Source organism: Dermochelys coriacea, chromosome 5 (assembly GCF_009764565.3).
Source record: "Dermochelys coriacea isolate rDerCor1 chromosome 5, rDerCor1.pri.v4, whole genome shotgun sequence".
In the NCBI taxonomy this organism is placed as follows: Eukaryota; Metazoa; Chordata; order Testudines; family Dermochelyidae; genus Dermochelys; species Dermochelys coriacea.
In genome coordinates this window covers 90,198,932-90,221,831 of record NC_050072.1, presented here as the reverse complement: position 1 = coordinate 90,221,831, position 22,900 = coordinate 90,198,932, and the positions used below count along the sequence as shown (strand labels likewise).

The 22,900-nt window shown below is 38.9% G+C and overlaps 1 protein-coding gene across 5 annotated transcripts in view; it reads right to left on the bottom strand.

Annotated features, from left to right (window-relative positions):
* Positions 1–22,900, bottom strand: part of PTCH1 (patched 1) — an 86,648-nt gene that overhangs the window by 40,590 nt on the left and 23,158 nt on the right. For 3 of the 5 annotated variants that reach the window (XR_005293134.2, XM_038403122.2, XM_038403119.2), the window contains exons 3-11: positions 10,052–10,241; positions 7,903–7,972; positions 7,686–7,777; positions 6,060–6,258; positions 4,160–4,281; positions 2,517–2,664; positions 1,522–1,653; positions 1,056–1,211; positions 339–437 (exon numbers count right to left, since the gene is read on the bottom strand). Coding sequence is in view for 4 of the 5 variants with exons in the window: in XM_038403122.2 (XP_038259050.1) it covers positions 339–437; positions 1,056–1,211; positions 1,522–1,653; positions 2,517–2,664; positions 4,160–4,281; positions 6,060–6,258; positions 7,686–7,777; positions 7,903–7,972; positions 10,052–10,241 (1,208 nt within the window). In the remaining variant the exon portion in view is untranslated. The remainder of the gene's footprint in view (positions 1–338; positions 438–1,055; positions 1,212–1,521; positions 1,654–2,516; positions 2,665–4,159; positions 4,282–6,059; positions 6,259–7,685; positions 7,778–7,902; positions 7,973–10,051; positions 10,242–22,900) is intronic. The other 2 variants (XM_038403120.2, XM_038403121.2) reach the window with 2 other exon arrangements.

Here is a 22,900-nt window from a genome sequence, read left to right as displayed (position 1 = left end):
AAATGGGTGTTTGTGTTTCAAACACACTCCCTCTTGCTCCTTTGTGCCTTAACCCTTTAAACAATTGATGCAAAAATATTTTGGCATTTGAAGGTCACAATCCTGTATTCCTTTCACCTCCAAAACATACATTTACTTGGAGTGATGGGTGTGCAGAAGAGGTAGGATTGCTTCCTAAATTATCTCTTGCATTTAATATTTAAATATTAAACTTCTAAGATAAAATAATCTAAGCAGTTTTCTCCCCTCACCCCTAAAAAAAGACCATTAAACCTAGTCACATTCTGTGTTTCTGAAGCTTTTCCTTTATTTGCCCCAACTCCCCATTTTATCATTACCTCAAATGGAATTCTCTTATTCTGCCCCGTTTCACTAAATGCATGTGCCAAAAGGAAAACATCATCTACTCCAACTCCAAGAGCAAGAAAAGGCAAAACCTGTGGGGAAAAAAACCCAAGGAAGCTGTTATATCGCACTTATGACCTATCTTGTAGCCAGATTTTAAGTGGCTAATTAAACAATATTTCCCAGCACACTTTAAACAGGAATCTATGGGCAGGAACAAAAAACTAAAGGATAAAGTAAGGCTAGTAACGTTCTTTCTGAAATAGTGCCAAGGGACTGATGCTGCATTCCTTATGCATGCAAAACTCCCACTGAAGTCAATGAGAGATTTGGGTAGACAAGGAATACCAGATTAGATCCCAAGTGTAATTTTGTTACAACTTAGGCAACCTGATACTTTCAGATGTGTGAGCAAAATGTCTGGTCCCCTATTCTGCACCCCTGAAGAAATCAGTGAACAGGGGTCTGCCTGCATAAAATAAGTTGCAGGATTGGGGCCTCTCTCTTTAACACCCATCAGGAGCACTATTTTTGCAATTTCTCACAGTGGGACAGATGAAATGTGAGCTGCTGGAGGAAACAGGCACAAGTACAGAACTAAAATCTTAGCTCAGTATTTTTATTTAATTTTTTCAAAGACTGATTCTGATGGGTTTGTTTATTAACAGAGCACTTGTAATCTAACAGCAGACTAAATAGCTCCTTAATACCTGAGTGGTGGCAGCATTAAAGGAAATTCCAATCAATGAGCACAGGCCCAATCCTGCAGCCACTGAGAGTGCAACCAACAAGACTCCTGCCAGCCCCACGGCACCCTGGGACTTGGCACAATCCCACCGCAGCATGGTTAAACAGGCATAGGCAAGCTGAAAGCAGAACAATTGAGGGGGGAAGGGGGGGGAAAAAGCAAAACATTAGAATGTGTCATATTCTAATGTTCCCCCCCAACCAAAAGCTTGCATACAAAATACATTTTTAAAAGAGTACACACATTAGAGATGTTACATAAACGGGTGATAGTCATAAGTCAAAGACGCACAAATTGCAAACTGACAATTTCATCCTAGGCATTATGAAAATTGTATATATCATGGCTGGAGCCAATAATGCACATGTATGTTAAAAGCTGTTAGAATACCAGAAATAATTAAATAAACAAGATCACATTTATTTTACCATTAATAAGTAGCCGCTAGCAACTCTGATAACACTGACGTCAGAAAATGATTTTAGGATGTCATCCAGAGTAGTTGTAGTAAAGGAAAGCACCTTCTGAGTAGAGTTTTGTGCAACACTTTGATGAACAACCTGTGAACAGATATTTAACAATAAGCATTACTAAACAAAGGGGATACATTATGAGCATTCTGCTCTATAAATTGGAGCCAACTTTTGTCTTAATCATTAGCATTAAAATGTACACCCTTAAGAGGAGATTTTGTTGATCCTACTTGAAATCACTAATTCATTTGGTACTTATTCATTGCAAGTTACTGATGATCAAATTAGAATGTGTGTTTTGTTGGGAAGACAGTTGCAATCACATTTCATTCAGAAAAATTTTCAATATTGAAATTTAAGAAGGCTTTTCTGCTCTCCTCCTTTTCTCTCTAACTCTACAATTGACTTGTTATATCAGTTTTGCCTCTAATCCAAAACAACAAATTCTTAAGGGCACTCTTCTCTTTCTTCATTGGACGGCCACTTTAGGGAGGTCACAAGCAGCTCGGCAGAGGTCAATGCCTGGGAAACAAAGGCCAGATAATGTCACATGACTTCACCAATGGGACTGCAGCTGTGAGCAGATTCTATGGCTAGCTAATGTTTTCCAGACACCTTTCTCCAGTAATCACACTGACCAAGTGCTTCTAAATTCAGTCAAGCACTAACATCTTCAGTTCATTTTCCGTCTCAGCAAATCAGAAAAATGTTCTAAATAACAGGAACAAAAAATAAAGAGTATCTTTTCTTAGTGCTACTCATATGTGAACAGCCAAATAGTTGTTATATTAAAAAGAAGAAAGAAAAGCAGTATTTTAAAATATCCTGTTGCAGTGAATACATTATTACTTTAGAATCAGGACACACCCACACATTAAGCATCTTCCTTATTGGACTACTGTAATATATAATATTTCAAAGCATGATTTCCAGGTGACTTTGTATTTTACCTCAACATACATCCTCTGCCAGGCTTCCAGAATTGCAGCTGCCTTGTCTTCATTCCAGTTGATGTGTGAAACATACTCATACCCCTTGAAGTGTTCGTACATTTGCTTAGGAGTCATTAACTGAAACATGGTCTGTAAAGCCTGAGCACTGAAACAGGGAGAGGGAAAAGGAGGAAAAGGTATAAAACAAACATTTTCAGGAAGTGATTTTCATTGCATAATGTCTTGAATGAGAGCTTTAGAGCAACTTGCAAGAATGTTTTTCTTTTATAAGGCACATTAAAATTGAACCAGAGTAATTATTCTTTTTAGTTACTGGTACAGATGTATTGATATATACAGTATTTAGGGCCAGATTCTGATTCCACTTAAGACAATGGAAGCTTTGCCATGAACTTCAATAGAACTTCAGTTTCAGGCCTAAAGGATGTAACCTTACAAATCTGTTTTTGGACAAAGAAAAAAATTAAATTAATAGTCAATTTACTATCTAATTTCTAATATATGAACTAGGGAGGGCGGAGGAATAGCGAGGAATAATGTAGCAAGTTGTCAATAATTCTTCATCCAGGGGTTTTGGGTTTTTGCTTTCCTTGGGGAGAAATGCCAGACTGAACTCTTGACAAGCAACAAGAATTACAGAAAGGGTGATCACTGTTCATCAGCAAATTTTGGTCTCCATTCAACATTATATAATTGTATCTAGCACACACAGACATCCAAGGAAAGACAGTATGCATTTCACTTTAGGTATATTTTTGGCTACTTCTTAAACTATACTTCAGTTCTCCTTTTCAGAATTTATTAAATTCATTAAAATAAAATAAAAGCCCCTTAATACTCAAGAGTAAAAACTTCAAAATCTTTATAAAAATTTCTAATAAAATTCTGCACACATTTTTTAACTTCTCAATGATACTTGTGTTGTGTCTCAGCATAAACACATCCATTTAATTTAATTTTAATATATAACCTGCATCTTAAACTTCTGTTACTCTACGTATATGTAAAATGACCATATGGTCCATTATTTCCAAGGACAGTCCTGTTTCTTCATATGATGTGCTGGGGTCCCAAGAATTCTTTTGAGATACATTCCACATTCCAGGTTTTTGTTGCATCCATCACAATGTTTATTCAAGATATATTGCCATACAGAGTAGAATTTTTTAGGTACCTAAAAGTTAGGCATTGCAACACTTAGCATCACTCCGAGGAATATGAATATGTCTGTTTGGTCAGAAGCAGGCAGCAGTGACCTTAGCATGCAGTTTGCTTCTCTCTTTTGTATGACAGTTTTGCAACTCTAAAAATGTCACCATAAAAATGTCAGTTTTTTATTTTGAAAACATGTGCAAGTTGCACATACTGTTCAATATTTTTTAAATGCGAGTAAATATTAAGGTCCCAATTCAGGAAAGCAGCTGAACATGTGCCTGAGTCATCCTGATTCAAGACAGCATCTAAGTGCCTATTTAAACACATGCTTAAATGCTGTCCTTATTAAAGGTATTTTCCTGAATCTGGAACTAAAACACAAATTCACTGATTTTAGGAGGCAATTGGTTTTGTACTATGTTTTTTTAAAAAAAACCCTAACAGTGTAAAGCTCAAGAATTTACTTTAAAACTGTGTGTGTTTACCTGACAAGTTTTCCAGTACCATTCTTGATTGTTCCACCTACAATCAACTCCTCCTGCCAGTGCATGTACTTTTTTGACAGTCCGTAGCATCCACCACTCAAAACAAAGGCCACATCAAGAGGCTAAAATAAAATTATTGATCAGTCATCCAGCTATGTGACTTAGTAGACAAATCGTATTTGACATCAACATCTAGTACATTGGAATAAAATAAATTAGAAGTCAAATACCAAAAACATGCTTATCAAACAGAACAGCCTTCATGATTAACTTCCAACAAAGAGCTGGAGCTAGCCAAATAGTTTTTCATGAGACTTAAAAGCTTAAACCATACTGTTTTTGTTTGGTTGGTTTTGTTTGTTTTTACACTGTGTAAAATAGAGATTAACTATATTTATATGACAGGAAGTTTCCACTTGTAGTCCTAATACTTAGTCCATGAATGTGCTGAAACATGATGTCGACAATGCAGTAGGTGCTCATGGAGACACTATTCTGTATATTGATTTCAGGGACTCTAACTCATAAAGCATGAAAACGTGGTTAAAAATAAATTTCAAGATGATAGGAGGAAGGAAAACATACTACTAGCTCAATGAAGAGATCATAGTGTTTTAAAATATATTAAATAAAAAAAAAAGGTCTAAGATATCTTGATGGAAGAGGCATAGGGTCTATAGTTCCTTCGAAAATTGACTGATTTACAAGGAGACATACATCTAGACAGTAGACTGGGTTCCTAATAAAACATGAAGACAGAATCTGTTTCTAATATCAGACCAAACACAACTACTACAAAATCCACAAGGAAGCACTCTTTGCTAACACTTTTCTAGATAATTCATTTTCTCTGCCAATGTAGATATGCTATTTAGAATACGCATCCTGAATATGTAAATTCAAAATAGCATTAGGAATATGATTTGTCATGTAAATGTGCGGACTGATCCTGAAATTTCTTACTCAGGCAAGACTCCCTCTGAAACCCTGGAAATGACTTGGATTGGCCAATTGACTCCCATTAACTTCAATGAGGTGGAAAAGATCTTCAAGCATATTCAATTCCAAGTGAGACTGTCAACAAGTGACCTCATTCTTTATTACATTTTATTTCTTTTCATAAGCTTTTACATGTTAATATGTTTGTGTGATGAGGGAGTGAGTTGTGAAGGGACAAAAATCCAGATGACACTAAGGACTGGCTTGAGTCAAGCTTTGCACTGCGGGTAGAAGACACAAGGCCTTTCCTTCCCCTGCATGCTTCTATGGTGGGACCAGGCATAACCATAATTCTTATACGCCAAAAGTACAGCGGACCTGATTCTCCTACTCGTATGTTGATTTTACACTTATGTAACCCCATTGACTTCAGTCTGGTTACTCTTGATTTACCAGCAACTAAAAATAAAATCAAGCTTAGTGACTACACAACTCTGGCATCACCAGAGTTGTCGTAGTGGGCTGGAGGGGACAGATGAAGTTGGGGCTAAGGACTTGCCAACCCTCTGCAGAGGTCAGCAAAACCGGTCCAGCATGGTATACCATGTCAGTGCGTAGCAGCAGCTGCACTCCTCCTGCACCCCAGAAGTCACTGTGACTGCCTGAGACACAATGATTATTGGTGTTCCAAATAGGATAGTGTGTCACTGTGGTACCATTTCCCATCACGCCCAGGGCTGAAGAGCCATAATCTGACTCTGAGTATGTGGGTCACAGTATTGCCTCAGAGACTGAAGAAAGTTAGCAGCTCGTGATTAAGTCCATATAACAGGAATCAAATAATAAAAATTGCTCAGAAATATGAGACTTGTGTTGCTTTTTAAAAATTACACCCCTTTCCCTTCCCTTCCCACATACACCCACTTCCCTGAAATAGTCCACAGATGATAAGCAAGCTTACTTTGGTTGAATTTTTGTTGGGAGCTGTGACTGGACAATCAGGATCAGTAGGATTCAGGCAAGGTCGATCCATATAACCATGACCAACCTCTGCTTTATTCAGCATCTCCTCCCAACTCTCTACTTGATAGTTTATTTTTTTTAACTCTTCCAAGAATTCTAAGGGGTCAAAGTTTATCCACTGCAAAGGAGGTTTCCCTCTGTAAAAGAAATTAGGGGTAGAAAGATGGAAAATACATTGAAGAAAAATATTTAGTTTTTAAATCCGTATTTGTACAAAGTCTAGAATGCTATTTTAGCTATTTTGAGCTGTAATCCACTTTTGGAACCTATTTTATCAAATGAAATGTATATTTTAATTGGATTTATTTGTATATTTTCTTCATGTAGTCCTGATGCAACCTTATGTAAAAGCCCCATAGATAAAGATCAGCCTTATCTTTTTTTCTAATAAAGGGAATATTTACATGTTAATTAAATATACTCACATAGCCACTTTATCCCCACACCAAAAAGGCAGCCAACTGCTGCTTCAAAGCAATAATACCAAAGGAGAGCGAGGGGGACAGAGGGGAGAAAGTATTTCACATAGTGTCAGATTACCACTCGTTTAGTCTAATAAATGTTTTTCAAATGTAATCAATCAAAATATCTGATCTTTATTACCTCTAATAGTACTGTGCTCCTTCCAATTCTGTGACAGCTTGACAATCAACAAGCAAACTCCCTGCTGCCACGGCCATCACCACTATTCCTGCCACTTGTCCCACCCCCCACTTTTGAATTTGTGATCTTGAAAGACCAGAAAGCTTTTTGGCTGCCTTATTTTGTGGTTCAAACCACACTGTATCTGCTTAACCAGGCTTAAGTAATTATTCCGAATCTCCCAACCAGAAAACACAAAACCCCTTAATTCCCCATCTAAGACTGTACACTAAAGGTTAGGAGATGGCCATTGCAAATCGCTTTACAGACACATGCAAACCAGGGCAGAAACAATAACTCAAATGCTAACTCTTGCATAATTAACCAAAAACGTCTGTACAGATTAACAATTAACTCTTTGAAGGATCGAGTGCATATAATATCATAATAGTATGCTATGGAAAACCTCCCATAAAAGATACTATTTTTGTTTCTTTAATGATCTAATAAAAAAAGGATAAGCTTTTTACTCCTTAGGAAGACTTGAGATTTTATTCCCGACAACTATCCACATACATTTATCCACAGCTAAGCTAAACTGAATTCTCAAGCAATCAATGCCTTTGTGGTTTTCAAGGACAAAAACAAAGTTTATTTCCAAAAAAGCAAACAACTTTAAAAGGTCATAAAAACTGAGAAGCTGCATTTTCTTTTGCATGTAAATGTAATGGTAAAAATAAATGAAGTTTAGGTTGATGCCTACAATTCACCTTCTGAGGAAAAAGAAAAAAAAACTTTTGTGGCGCTCCTTCTGTTCAATTAAAAAAAATAAAATCCATATACATTTTCTGACTCATCACAAATGTTTTTATTTCTTGGTTAAACTAGCATCTGAATAAACAATGGGAACGGAATGTGAAAACATGCTCAGTTTTATGATTAAAAAACCCCCACAGACTAGAAAATAAAACAGTTCACTTACAATAGATAGGCAGTCCCTGCCTGTAACTTTGCCCCCTCCCAGAAGCAGTCCAAAGGTGTGATGATTAAACAAGGGTAAAGATATTCTATAATCTGTCAAAGTTAGAAGGGAAAAAACACATACATTTAGGCTAGACCATATCAAAGTGCACAAGTGGAAGTTATTATGAAGAGTGGGGAAGTAAAATGTGTAGAAATCAAATTCATGGTGTATCTACCTGGTCCATATACCCTGCTTCTGTGATAAGTTCTCCTGATTTAAAACATAAATGTTCCAATTTCCATTGTCTGTAAAAAAATATAAAGAACAAAAATTTCTTCCACAATCAAAAGAATGCATTATATACACACAACACACATTTAAAATTGCAATTCACATATGTAGATGCCTCACTTCTAGGTAGTTAGTAAGCACTGAGAAAGAGAGGTCTCATTTGGAGTTAGCACCCCACACCTCAGAGTGCAAAGGCCTCTTTTGGTGCATCTACACCAGTAGAGTTTATGTTAGGCATGGCAAGTAGGCATGACATAAAAGTCATTAAAAACAATGGAGCTACTCTTGGAGCAATGTGTTAGTCAACGTGAATAAAGGTGACAGGATCTGGCTCCTGTAAGTGGGACTACTTATAGCATAAGGCACTAATTAATGTGACTAAAGAGGGTGTGGGCAGGAGGGACAGAATCAAGGTCAGTAGGCTGGAATAATTCTAGCCCTAACTCATCTGTGCTGGAGAGTAGGAAGAGTTAAGAATCTACCTCCCAGTTTGGCTTTGTTACAACTATCATCATCTCAGCTTCTAGCACTTGGAGAAGTGCAGGAGCTATCCCGGAGATACTCCCCTAGAAACAAGTGGGCAGGAAGGGACAGGGTGTAAGCAGGACCATGGCTCTACCCATGCTAGGCACCTGCTCTGATACATAAGAGAGTATCAGATTACTTCCCCAACCAAGAAGTAACCCTGGCAGGAACTGAGCCTCAGTAGGGTACCTAACTCTACTATCTAGACCAGAGTCAACAGTGATTACTTTTTGTTCAAGGTCACCCTTACTACTAGACACATTTATTCCTATGACCATGCTTAATTTTATTTTTAGATAGACAATTTAATCAAGCAGACCTCAGATATATTAAGCACTTGTACAGATACTGAGAAACCCAAGTTTGGCATCCCTCTGTCTACACCAAATAATCAATTGGGACTCCATTTCCTATCTATTTAGAACAGCGGCTAGCTCAGGGGTGGGCAAACTACGGCCTGCAGGCCGGATCCGGCACCTCAGGGCTCTGGATCCGGCACGCGGGATTGCCCCCTGTGGTGCCACAGGCCCCATGCCGCTCTCAGAAGTAGCCGGCACCACATCCCCGGGGCCCTTACCTCCAGGCACCGCCCCCCGCGTCTCCCATTGGCTGGGAACGGGGAACCGCAGCCAATGGGAGCTTCAGGGAAGATACCTGGAGGCGTGGTAAGGGCAGGCGTGGAGCCCTGTGCCTCCTGCTCCCCCAGGAGCCACACAGGGATGTGGTGCCGGCTGCTTCCCAGAGCGGCACGGTGTGGGTCAGGGAAGGCAGGCAGGGAGCCTGCCCTGGCCCCGGTGCGGGCCGCTGCCACTCCAGAGCTGCTTTAGGTAAGCAGCGCCGGGCCGGAGCCTGAAACCCTCCTGCACCCCACCCCCCAACTCCCTGCCCTGAGCCCCCTGTCGCACCCCACACCCCTCCTGCACCCCTCCCCTGAGCCCCCTCCTGCACTCCGCATCCCTCCTCTGCCCCAATCCCTTGCCCGAGCCCGTTCCTGCACACCGCACTCCCTCCCACACCCCAACCCCCTGCCCCAGCCCTGAATACAATTTCCCCACCCAGATGTGGCCCTCAGTCCCAAAAGTTTGCCCACCCCGGGCTAGCTCCTGTTCCCAAAGTCTTGGAATGTCACCTGCACTAGTGTCCACAGTCATTACTTGTTTCCTTCAGGTGGCAGCGAGTGAGGGCATCTCCAATGTCAGGGGCTTCTTACTGCTCTGAATTCCACCAGTGAGGTGCTAACACCACATGCAGGTTCTGTGGTGCAGAGTCACCACTACTTTACCAAGCAATAGGCCTGATACTGAAGGACTACTCATGTGAGTAAGGGTTTCAGGCTCTGATCCAATGCTTCTTATCTTTGCTTTATTTAGTGAGATCCAATCACTGTTATCATAAAACTCTTTCAAATATCTAAGTCCTGACAATCAAATACAAAGCAAAATGAAGTGCCAACAGAAGGTGTTCTGAATTGCTAGCCTTTCAAAAATGCATGTAAAGCAGAGAATAAGTATATATCTACATGTTAGTTGCCACATAAGATCAGAAATGCCTTTGCTTCCCCACCTTACCTGTTGTACATATAAATGTGTACCCTACTGGCTTGAAGTGCAGAGTCAAGGTGCTGTCTGAGTGCTTCTGTTGTTAGTACATTAGCACCATCTTCTTGTGGTGTCTGAATCATGAGCTGGGGATTAAACATGGCCTCTTCTCCAATCTTCTGGCGTGTGTAATTTAACTCCCGACTCACTCGTCCACCAACTGACAGACAAATATTTACAGCTTTGTATTAGCCAATAATTTACTCTAGATTCATATTATAAGAGCTCACAGATCACCAATAAACTTTGCCACAAGTATGGAGTATGTGGTAGTCAGTTTTGATCTGAAGTCATTTTAAAGCTAATATTAAATTCATTTTGCCAACAATGTAACACAAAATTATTCTTCATTAAAAACAACACCATTGTCTGGACTACACTAAAAATGTGATGTGTAAATTAGAGGCTGTTAGACACATGCTTTTTCTACATTATAATCAATATTCCAGAAGTAGAAATTAAAATAAAATAAAATTGAGAAACCTTTTCCTTACAGACCCAACCAAATATTTCTGCTACAATTTATTACACTTGTATAAACAGTCTGCTCCAATAGCACATTTCAGGATAAATGGCTTCAATTTACACTCTTCTAAATAATTTGGCAATGGCAGAAGGCAAAATGTTTCTCTTCAGTAAAAAAAGGAGGGAGAAGGGAAGAGTAAATGAGCACAAGTACTTCTTTCTGCCTTTCAGAAAAATGTAAAAATATTACTGTTAGGTTCACATAATGAGGTGCAGTTTGAGAGCAACAGAAATAATCACCTAAATTTGAGCAATCTACCCTAGTGGTCTAATAGCCACACAATGTGCTGCCATGCAGTCGATCAGAATTCATGGACCAAATTTGGTCCTAAGCCCACATCAGCCTACTCCATATCAAGAGACGGCAGACAAGAAAAAATGGGGAAGAAGTGTAATACTGATGGGTTCTAGAGGAAGTCATATTCAATCTTCCTTGCCAGAGAGAATGAAACAAGCGTGGGAAATGGGTGAAGGCAGTCCCTGAGTATTATCCCACACTGACAGCACCAGAGCATTCAGCTAAAGAAACCATTCATATTCATTTCATGTTGGATAGAACTTTATTCCTCATGTAGTCTGATGGGACCACTTGTGGAGAAAAGTGTTACCCAGTGTAAGAAGGGTACCAAAATATAGCCTTCTGTAAATAAAGATACCTCAGCTTCCTTCTGTCACGGAGTTTGCTTGATTTCACATTCCAGGAAACAAACAATCTTTGGAGAAGTAAATAACTGTTTGCATAAAACTCTTGTTTCCTTTTCTCCACCTATTATATGTGGCATTACCACCTCCACACGTTATAATAGATACCAGATCACAACCAACATTAGCAGCAGACACTTTACTTTTAACACCCCAGTTATTACAGCACAGCAAAAAAAAATATTTCACTGGGATTTTTCATTTATCACAAAAGAAAACAAATAACATGAAACCGTGTATATGTAATTCTACCCAAGAAATATACTTACTATTTCTTCTTTTTTAGATTTTTACATTAAGTGAAAAAAAATTAAATGCAAACACAAATCAAACTCTGTAATCCAAATCAAGTTATTGATCTAGCCTGAAAAGCTATTTATCACATCCATCCATTTCTTAAAGGTACAGAATTGCACTTATAGCAGTTGTTCATAAAATCTTACTGCTTTCCTGATAAGGTTAATGATTATCCTCACTTCTGTCTCCCTAGGACAATGCTCTGTGTCACTCTAACAAAGTTTGACTCAGCTTGCATAGGTGCCAATGACAGTTTTTATGTGTGATAATCTATAGTTCTTATAACAAAAGTTAGTCTCTGCACTCCTTTCCAAAATCCTTTAGATGCAATCCGTTCATTACTGAAAATGCCTCTTTTCTATGGTTTCACAGCACCCATCACATTGATGTACCAATCTAATTAGGGCCTTTGGGTGCTACCATAGCATAACTATTTACTACCACTACAACATGCTCTGCCATTCTACTCCTGAATATATCACTTTACTTTTGGAATCACGGGAATTTAATTCTATTTTAGCCAACAGCTCAAATCTAATGTAAGGCAAAAGACATTCCCCATCTCTGCTGAAAGTGATCAACTGTTTACTATCAACAGAAATTATTGCTTCCTAAAGGAGGTGCTGTCAAACTATATTAACCTCAAGGAAGAAGGCAGATTTAGCTAATCAGAATTACATCACACCAGACAGTCGATAGGAGAGAAGCTATTTTTTCTTTTACATTCAATATAGGAATAACAAAATGGTTCAAGAAAATGGGCATATTCCTCAGTATGTTGAAAATGGAACGTGCAGCAGAATTCTTGTTAAACAGACATTACATCATTTATTAATTTTTTCCTAGTTCCATTTGGTATTTCACTTACCTCAATAGGATTAAAACATGGTTTATCAGACTATTTTAAAGGCATTTTAAATTATGTAAAACACATACAAAACTATTTATAAATTAGATTTAAAAGGAACAATCTGACTGATCGCCAAACATAATCAGCTGAGTAATCATCATTTTTACAACTGTTCCAGCCAACCACATGTGCTCTGCCCTTGTCTTGCAAATATCCACAACTAGTGCAGAAATGACTCTTAGAAGGCACACACCATTAAAAAATAATGCCACTAAACTCTACTTGAAGCTATCAGTCTTATTATGTACTCAAAGTTATGTCAATACCTCACAACACATGCACACTCTGTTGTGTGTCATTCTTTACATATATTTAACAAGTATAAATATATACTGCATGTGTCAGAAAATTCCTTCTGAATAACAGGCATTGTGGAAAATCTTGTTCATCATCAAAATGATGGTCTTTTTTGTAGTCTTTTTTCCTTCTATGTAACGCATTTTTATGTGGGAAACAAGAATACTTTTTAGTCAAATCTCTACTGAGATGTGCCTAAATAGGTCAATGGCCTATAATAACAATACATCTCATTTTATTTGTAAACAATGTTGCATACAGAAATATCTTAAATGGAAGAGAGCAAAGAAAGTAAATAAATTTCTGGTTTGATGTTTTGATGATAAAATCCTTGAGGGTCATGCTCATGGTTTTTGATATTTGAGCCACCTGATGGCATTCTAAGTCCTGTATTACATGATTCCTTATGCTTTAGTGTCTGTATTGAGCTGGTAGCATTATTGCCTCCTGGCTAGAAGACAGATTTAAATTACAAATCAGTACTTGGGCTCAAATCAGTACATAGCCAGTGATGATACTATATTACAGTATGTGTACTACTCTCTTACAGGTGCCATCAGATTCTGGGTGGCTGTGTGGAAATAAGACACCACATCCCTTTTCAAAAATCCAGGGTAATAAAATCAGTGTTCTCGCCAACATTCCTCTGTTAATAAATCAGTTTTTAATGCTCAAGAATGTGTGTGAAAGCTAGTGCTGGATGTTGGATGACTGCTGCATTTGCATACACTCCCAGTATCTTCCTCACCACCACACTTCAAAATAATTTTCAAATTATATATCAGTTCTTGTGAGAAGTGCTAGACTGGCATTCCCCAAGAAGACTGAAGTCATCTATTCATGCACAGGATGCTACAGAACAGGAAGTACCATGCAAGCTTCTCTCACAGTGTCTTGCCAAAGTACTTCAGACTTGACCTTGAAAGATCATCTGTATTAGTACAGAGTAATTCAGTTTTCATGCTCATTAAGGGCCTGATTATGCTTCTGTTCAAGTAAATGGAAGTTCTCTACTGACTTCAGTGGGAGCCAGATCAAGTGTAAATCCTTTGCCTTTCTCAGGAGACTGTAAAAAGTGCTAATTGTGATGTGGACACTTGTCCACTAAAAACTGGACTAAGACCATCAACTTTTTTCTGAGACCAATGAACAGCTGTCAGGTGGCAACAAGTTTTAGTCTTCTTTAACCCAAGGCAGATTTGAACCAGTGACCTAGAGGTGAAAGGCTCTGTATCTTATTACCAAGCCCTTGAGCCACACTTCCAGTATCTCAGTCATCACTTTGTAAAGTGCTTTACAATACCTTAAGTATGAAGAACCCTACATAAAACTAAATTCTGTTCTGCCTTATTATATATCTCAAAATACTGACACACATTTCCCACACACAGTACAACACAGCAGTACTGAACTCTTTTCATTCTACCTACAGTCCTATATTTGTTTTCACTTTGGCAATTTCAAACTGCCAGACTTCCACTGACTTACTAATAGTCTCAAAATGATTATGTAATTCAATTGATACATTCATTTTAGTAACACTAGCTTACACTTCATTGTCTTAGTTATACCTGTCTCATAAGTAGCCTCAAGCATTTATATGCATTACATCAGTACTCATTGAAAGTACTCTGGAACCTGTTACTAGAAATTGGAATTCCCTCTGGATAAAGTAATTTTATTAACAAGCCTCTCTTCTGCTACAAACTTTGACACAGAAATCACAGAATGAGTGACAGCCAAAAGCACTGTTCATTAATTTGCTGTCCACCTTATTGTTCGAGAACATTAAAGATTTCTCTTTCAGAAAGTCATGCAGTGGCCTATTTCAAATGAGTGGCATTACAGTTTTGGACATATTCGGGGGATTTATTTATTTTTAAAGTAAGGATACTTTTTTATAGTTACTTTTCATCCAACTGTACTATAAATGACTTTAAATTATCTAATGTAAGTCCCTCCCAAAGAAGACCCCTGTAAACAAAATATACCCTTGGATTTTTGCATATGGATATCTAACTGTATGTATGAAGGACAGAATTTTGACACAAAGGTCAATATTTTCAAGAGTGACTATTGTTTTTGCATGCTTCTATTGTTGGGTGCTCAGCTTGATGCACCTAATTGGGGCTTGGTTTTTCAGAAAGTATTGAATACCTGTTCTCTTAGAATCATGCTCCTTGACAATGTCTCCAGTTGGGTACACAAAAACTGGGGAACCCAAAACCAATAGTCACTTCCAAAAATAATGCCCTGAAGTTGTGAAATTTTTTTTAAGTATGGGGAACATTACATTTTTCATTTTCAGTACTATAAATCTTCATTTTTAGATCATTTTGGACTAATGATGCTGGTTTGCCATCTATTTTGAAATCTATTCTACCTAACATAGATTCTTAGTGTCATTTGCTAAATATATGTCCCGTCCCCCACAAAAAAAGAGAGAGATTGCTCCAGACCGGTACATCTTCATATTCAAAAAGGCATGTAATGGGAAAGCTTCCTTTCCTATCTCTTCTGAAGTGTTTTAGAGTGCTCTCATTTACTGTTTGGGCAATTCCAAGAGCAACTCCCCAGATACCAGTTATGACTAAATAGTGGAGGCAACTACTTTATAATAAAAACAGGGATTGAAAAAATATATCCATGATACATGCTGGCCTGAGAACTAAGCCTAAGTAACCTCACTGAAAAATAGCTGTGTGGCCACACCCACAAAGTCACACACATGAAATGCCATACCCCTGCAAGTTCAAGGAACAGAACACTTGTCTACTGTATTGATTTGTCTACTCTCTTTTTAATACATTTTAAAAAGTTCAGTTCATTATATCTCTTTTGTTGTACCTTCTTTTCCCTTCCTGACTTCACTTTTCCTTTTCTTTCCTATAAATATTTGTGATGCATCCTTTCCAGCACCTGGTTCTCTTTTCCTTCTCTCTACAACTCTACAATCCGTTTTCTACCTCCTCCCTTTTTTTTTCTGGCTCTCCTTTCTTCTCTCAAAATCAATCTCTCTATATACATATATAAAATCTATTGACATATATACATACACTATATACTTTTTTCTAACTTAACCCATCAGTCTTTTGCTCATTCTTGCCCACCCAATGCACCTCCATACACATACATGCTCCAAATTTTACCAAAGGCTTACGAGACAGAGGACTAACCCTACCGAAGGCCATTACAAAAGATGGAAGGGTGCCCTACTGCCCAGGTAAGAAGCCAACATCCTATCCAGTTGTGAAGAAAAAGGTAGATGCTGGGATTTGTACCAGCATGTTATCTCTGGACAATGTTCAGCAGCTCTCTATCCCCGCTTTACTCACTCCCCAACCTTTTCTGGCTGGAAGGGAGGAAGAGCACGTTTCCCCCTCCCCCCTCTGTTTCCCCTTCTCCCAACTCTCTACACTCCGGCTGCTGTGAGAGTAAGAAGGAAATGTAGCCATTACCGTACCTCTCCCTAGCCTCCTACCTGTTGAAGAGGGGGAATGTACTACTCTAACCTTTGCTCAATTTTCTGATTACTGCTCATGGGATGCTACCCCTCACCTATTCTCTGTTTGAGTCTTCCCCATACATATTCTTGGTGATGCTCAGGGCTTTTCCAAGCAGCAGGGTGACAGTGATCCAGTTTTGTAATAACTATGTGACACTGAAGCTTTCTAGTAAGACAGAATGATCTTTATCTACCTGCCCTCTTGTATAGCATGTTTTGAGATTACACAAGTATATATCTGTCTCCTGGCAGGAAGCAGTATCCACTGTCTCCAAAGACATTTTTCTTTTTAATTATTAATCAAATGCAAATACAACTACAACATATCAACTAAAAAGATCAGCACAAACTCATACTTTCAATTAGTATTCAAACAGAAACCTCTAAAGTGGAAGTTGGGGAGAGGAACTCCCCTGACTGATGAGAGGATTATCCTGCTTCTTACTGGACAGCTGTTAATAACTACTGTTTCTGGACCTTAATGGCTTTCTGATCAAACATACACTTCTTGTTCTCAAAACAGTTCCTTCTGTAGTGGATTATTTGGCATATGAGATGGATCCATCACCTGAAGTTTATTATTGGTGCTCATTATCTTTTCCACTGTCAGAGATTGGGTGACCATGTGTTATTTCTGTCCACACATGGGCACTGTCAGACATATTCTGGATGCCCACAAGATACAGAGAGACAGTGTCCTCCATGGTATTGTTTAGATGTTTTTGTTCCTCCTCTAGGACTGACATTCACAGTGCAGATGATATAAGCTGTTACCTTGGCAGATTTCCAGCCATTTTCTGTTTGAAATCCAGTATTCACTCCCACTCGCAAAGGTGGCAACTGGCATGTTTGTTGAATTATTTCTTCTGTTGTGTATTGTTCTTTTGTAACTACTTCTGGGTAGTCTGGTTTATGAAGAAGTTTGGACACTAAAATCTTTGTCCTTCTGCCCACAAATTTCTGAACTGGTGATCCTAGTAAAGCATTGTGAGATATGCTTCAATATGCTAACGGTATGGCGAGTAAGATTCATTTGAATGTATCAACGTTTTATTAAAATCCAGTTGTTTACTATTTATACTGTCTTTTCTGCTCACCCATTTGATTGTGTAAAATAAGGGCTTGATATGGTGTACCTATACTGATCTATCAGAAAACTTCCTGTAATGAGTCACTTATAAATTGTGGGCTATTATCAGCTATTAACCAGAATACCACGATGGATCAAGCTGTGATCTGTAATGTCATTACAGTGTCACTTGATGTATTGTGCAACAGTTCAATTTTAAAAATACAAGATAATCTTTCCGTAATTCAAAAAGATCTGTGCCAGCCTCAGACTAATGGCAATCAGGGATATCATGTAGTGTCAGTGGTTCTTTTGCTTGTTCTTATTGCTTATCATCACACTTGAATGCCCTATCTTCAATCACAAGCAGGCTTTTGGGGAGGTCAGAGCACCTGCAATCAAGTGCTCGTTTTGACAATATTAATTGAAAATGATTTTCAGAAAAACCTGAAAACGGGAGCTATAGTTTTAGACCTGATGGCAGCAGATGACACAGTATGGCACATGGGACTCTTAGTTCTATTGCCAAGAGCATTCCCAGCATGGGTAGTCAACATTGTTGACCTTCTGCTCTGCGCAACAGAAGGAGTGCACATGGGAGACAAAGTTAGCATGTGGAAAAGACATACGAACGGTCCACCCCAAGGCTCTGTGCTGGGACCAATGTTTTTCATCCTGTACACAAACGACCTTTTGCTCACCCAGTCCTGCAAGTTAACATATGCAGATGACATTTGCTTAGATATACAAGCATGATCTTTTCCAGAACTTGCAGATGCCCAGAATGTTGACTTAATTAAGATAGCAGAATATTGTAGAGTCAGTGGTATTTACAACCAAGTGTGACCAACACAGTTTGGAGTTGTGTTCCATCTTTACAACTCCAGAGCAGACCAAGAACTGATTATCTTTCTCAATGTACATAACTTGAAACACGAATCCCACCCAGTCTACTTCAGAGTAATCCTAGATAAATCTCTCACATCTCTAAACCACCTGAGGAAAACTGCAGCTAAGGTGAGGACATGCAACAACTTTCTAAGCAAACAGGCCACCACTTCATGGGGAACAAATGCTCAAACTAGACGATCATCTGGTTTAACCCACTGTTACTCTGCAGCAGAATACTGTGCTCTGGTCTGGCTTCATTCATCTCATGTCAAGTTGGCTGACACACAACTACACTCAACCATGTGCATTATAACTGGGATATTTGATCCACACCATCATTCCTCCACATACATCTGCCATGAGAATACTACAGCCAGACTCATTGAGAAGGTCAGAGCAAATGAGCCTACCACTATAAACAGAGGTTCTTTGACCACCCAAGAGCATGCTTGTCATCAAGGCACCCATTGTGGGCCCACTTGCCCTGCCCAGATTTCTCTGTAATGTTGATGTGACATGAAGAATGATCTGCAGCCAACGTCAGAAACCATTTCTTATAACTGATCTGACCATGGGTGTACTCAGCTTCGATTTGCCACTCTGCCCATGGGCCCTTCTGAATAGTTTAAAATGGGCCAGAGTCACTGTGCAGCCAGCCTTCAAACCTGAGGCCAAAGAGAGAATCCCACATGGAGCTATAGCCAAAGACAGACAATGTCACACATCACTGACAAATGCCCTCTGACCAGTTTTGACAGTGGTCTGAGGGCTTTGCATTTGGCTGATGAGGCTGCCACAAAAGAGCGGGGCAAGCTCTGCTTCTGAGAAGAAGAATGGCAATGTTCATGCCTGGCCAGAATAAGACATCCAGAGCTCTATTCTTTCACATCTCAGTATGCAGGTGGGCACTGTATACTATGTTTAACTTTTCTGACCTCATATGGTGCCACATTATGACACAAAGTTCTTTCTATGGAATCCTATCACTTGTAGAAATTTCATCACAACAATCCCAAAAAGTTTCATACTTGGAGATGTGTGGGCTTTTTTTGTCAAGTATCCATCTAGAATTATTTTTATAAGTTGGTGTAAGTGCAAATTATTTTTGTGTATCTTTTTTGAGGCTTGTCAAATATTATTTCAGAAATAGTTAGTACTTGAGTCATGTTTATTTAGCAGCTTTCTGCTTCCACTATTTAGAAGTGCCCTTGAAAGTATGTCTGCTATAAGATATTTATTGATACTGATTTTCATGTATGATTTCCTCAATAACATCTGATTTTACCATTTGGTCATATTCAGAATTTACTTTTTCTCACCATGCTAATGGGATTTTACATGGTACATGAATTTTTGGGAACTCACTGAAACCCATATGAATGTGTTATATTTTATCTTTAACACATCTCTGTCTGTTAAACACCCCATCAAATTATTTAAGAACATCTTTTGCATTCCACTCTGTAGACAATTTACACATCCATCTGATCATTTGCAGGCTGCTCTTCTCCCTTAGCATGCTTTGCATTAAGTTTATTGATAACAAATCTGGTCTCTACTACATATTTACCCCTGTATTCTACTATTTAGATGCACTCCATTTTTTTCACTGCTTGCTAACACTAATTTGGGAAGAACAGAGTTCATCATCCCTCTCAATATTTACTGTTCTTTGCAAATTCAAGTCCATTTTTCACAGTTATCCTGTTTTGAACCTGGTTATCAGTTATGTTACACTCATTTGGTTGCTAAATAGACCACTTGTTACTATTCACATAACTTAGCTTATCATAGTGGTCAGAAGACTCACCTGGCATCCAGGTTCTTGTAAAGAAAATAAGCCTTCTCCAGGTGACAATCAAGAATGCATTCAAATGTTGGACTGGCTTTGTCTAGCAGTTTGCAATCCTCTTCGTGTTCACTGCAGAATGCACTGTAGATTTACAATGCTATGTACAGCAGTATGGCGGATTTCATCCCCTCCAATTTCTGTTCGGTACTACTTGCTTCCAGGAAAATCTGGAAGTCTTGTAACCACTTTTTCCAGCTCTCTCCCAGGTTCCTTTCCTGACTGAAGGATTCAGGTGGCTTCATTTTGCTCCATTTTTTGGCAAAAGATTCAATATTTCTTCTTCTACTGTGCAATAAAATCTGCAGCATGCAGGATGCTGGAAAAGACTATTCTTTATTCCCTGTCCTATTATTAGGGGCCCTACCAAATTCATGGCCATGAAGAACATGTCACGGACTGTGAAATCTGGTCTCCCCCGTGAAATCTGGTCTTTTGTGTACTTTCACCCTACACAATACAGATTTCACCAGCATTTCTCAAACTGGGAGTCCTGACCCAAAAGAGGGTTGTGTGTGTGTGGGGGGAGGGGGTTTGCAAGGTTATTTTATGGGGGGTCACAGTATTCCCACCCTTCTGCACTGTCTTCAGAGCTGGGTGGCTGGAGAGCGGTGGCTGCTGGCCATGTGCCCAGCTCTGAAGGCAGTGCCCTGCCAGTAGCAGCGCAGAAGTAAGGGTGGCAATATTGTAACATGCCAGCCTTATGTCTATGGGCCTGCTGGAGGCTTCAGAGCTAAGCTCTTGGCCAGCAGCCACAGCTCTCTGGCCGCCCAGTTCTGAAGGCAGCACTGCTACCACCAGCAGCACAGAAGTAATGTGGCAATACTGTGACCCCCAAACAATACCCTTGCCCCCAACCCCCTTTTGGGTCAGGACCCCTACAGTTACAACAGTGTGGAATTTCACAGTTAAATATCTGAAATACTAAAATTTAGGATTTTTTAAATCCTTTGACCATGAAATTGGCCAAAATGGACGAAGAATTTGGAAGGGCCCTACCTGTGATGCAAGTTAGAGTTACAGAAGGTTATATCCCCCCCATATGACAGGGATCATTGTTTACTACTCCAGTGCTACCGTTACAAATTTCACCCATGCATACAGAGTTATGAATAGCAACAGTGAAAACTGACAAGACTGAGATCAGTCTTCATCCTGATGCAACTTGACAAAGCTCAAAGCAGCAACTGGGGCAATGGAGTTGTGTGCAGATTCAACAAAACAGCTCAACATCAGTTGCTTCAATTCATGTTTGGAAAGGTTTATTTGCAACTTCAAGGACTAGAAAGTTTCAAAAAAATAAAAGCTTAGATTCTATATAAGTAGATTTATATCATCACAGATGAGTGATTTTTAAAAAAAACTGTATTTAGTGAAAATAAACCAAAATGTTCTAAGTGTTTCTGATATTCTTTAAAACTTTCCTAGCTTGATGCATCTCTATGATGGGAAATTTAAAAAGGGCAGGAAAAACGTATAAGAAACTGCAAAAAATGTTATACAAGACTGCAAAAAGCATAAAGAAATTTACAAGTTTCAACTGCTTTTTGGTGTTATTTATATTTTCCACTTAAATGTAATATTCAGTAAGTATTTATCAAGTAGGGACACGTCCTTGGTAACAGGATATGAAGCTGTTCACCTCTGGGTCACCGTTTCTAATCCAACCAGGAACAATAGTGACCAAAAGTTGTTTACCATCTGCCAGCTGTTTGGTAGCTTATGTGAAATGAGTTGGTGGTCTCAGTCCAATTCCTAGTGGGCAGGTGTCCATATTATAAAAACCACCATCACAATTGACATCCTTGTTGAGTATCTCAACAAAGAGACTGAGGAATGAATGGACATGAAGAGTGAACTATCTTCTTTCCCAAAGAGATAGTCCCTTCAGGTCAGAGTTTAGACACACAGGTTGGATGGGGAAGTCTAAACTGCTGCCCAGACTGGAAGGATTTTATAGAGAAATAAAAGATTCTAGTCTGCAAGGTTTACTGGAAATTGGGGGCAGATCGTCAGCTAGTGTAAACTGTCATAGCTCCATTGACTTCATGGAGCTATGCCAATTTACACCAGCTGAAGTAAATCCCCCAGAATCCTTAATTTATAACTTTTTAAGAAAATGTTCATGTGTTATAAATAACAGGTCAAATCTTGAGGTCCTTAGTGAATCTACGTTCTTAGGGAAGTTAATAGTTTTGCCTGAGTAAAGAATGAGTAATGGCTTCATTGTCTGGCCTAATGATTTTAATACAGCTGAATATAATTGTTTTAACTTGACTAAGAGCTTCTGTTGGATAATAGGTTAAAAACCTATTGCTGTGTGTTGTCCCACAGCAGTCAGATTTCCTCTAGACCCAACTTTTCGTTTAACCTCTCAGTGCCCTTTCCCTGAATATGTAATTGTTTTCCTGTGTGGTTAAAAGCAGCATTTTTAAGTCTTTTCATCTGTACTCTCAGGGACCTGTCCACAAAATACCACATATTTTGAATAGATGTTTTGAAGGAGTAGAAAATCTAAGCAGAACAGGATTTTCTTGCAGAATGTTTTACGGGATACAATTTCCGAAAGGATATTTTTAGGAGACAGCAAAACTAACATATAGAAAAATGAAAGGAATGAACGTATTATGAAACAGGGTACAGTTCTTTCAAGTATTCCCTACCAGCTGCTTGCTCTACCATCTGTTGTTGCCTAAGCAGCTTCCTTTTGAATGGCTTTGCACTCAAGCAGAACTGCTCTCACTGTTGGACACAATCAGGTCAGGTCAGCACTC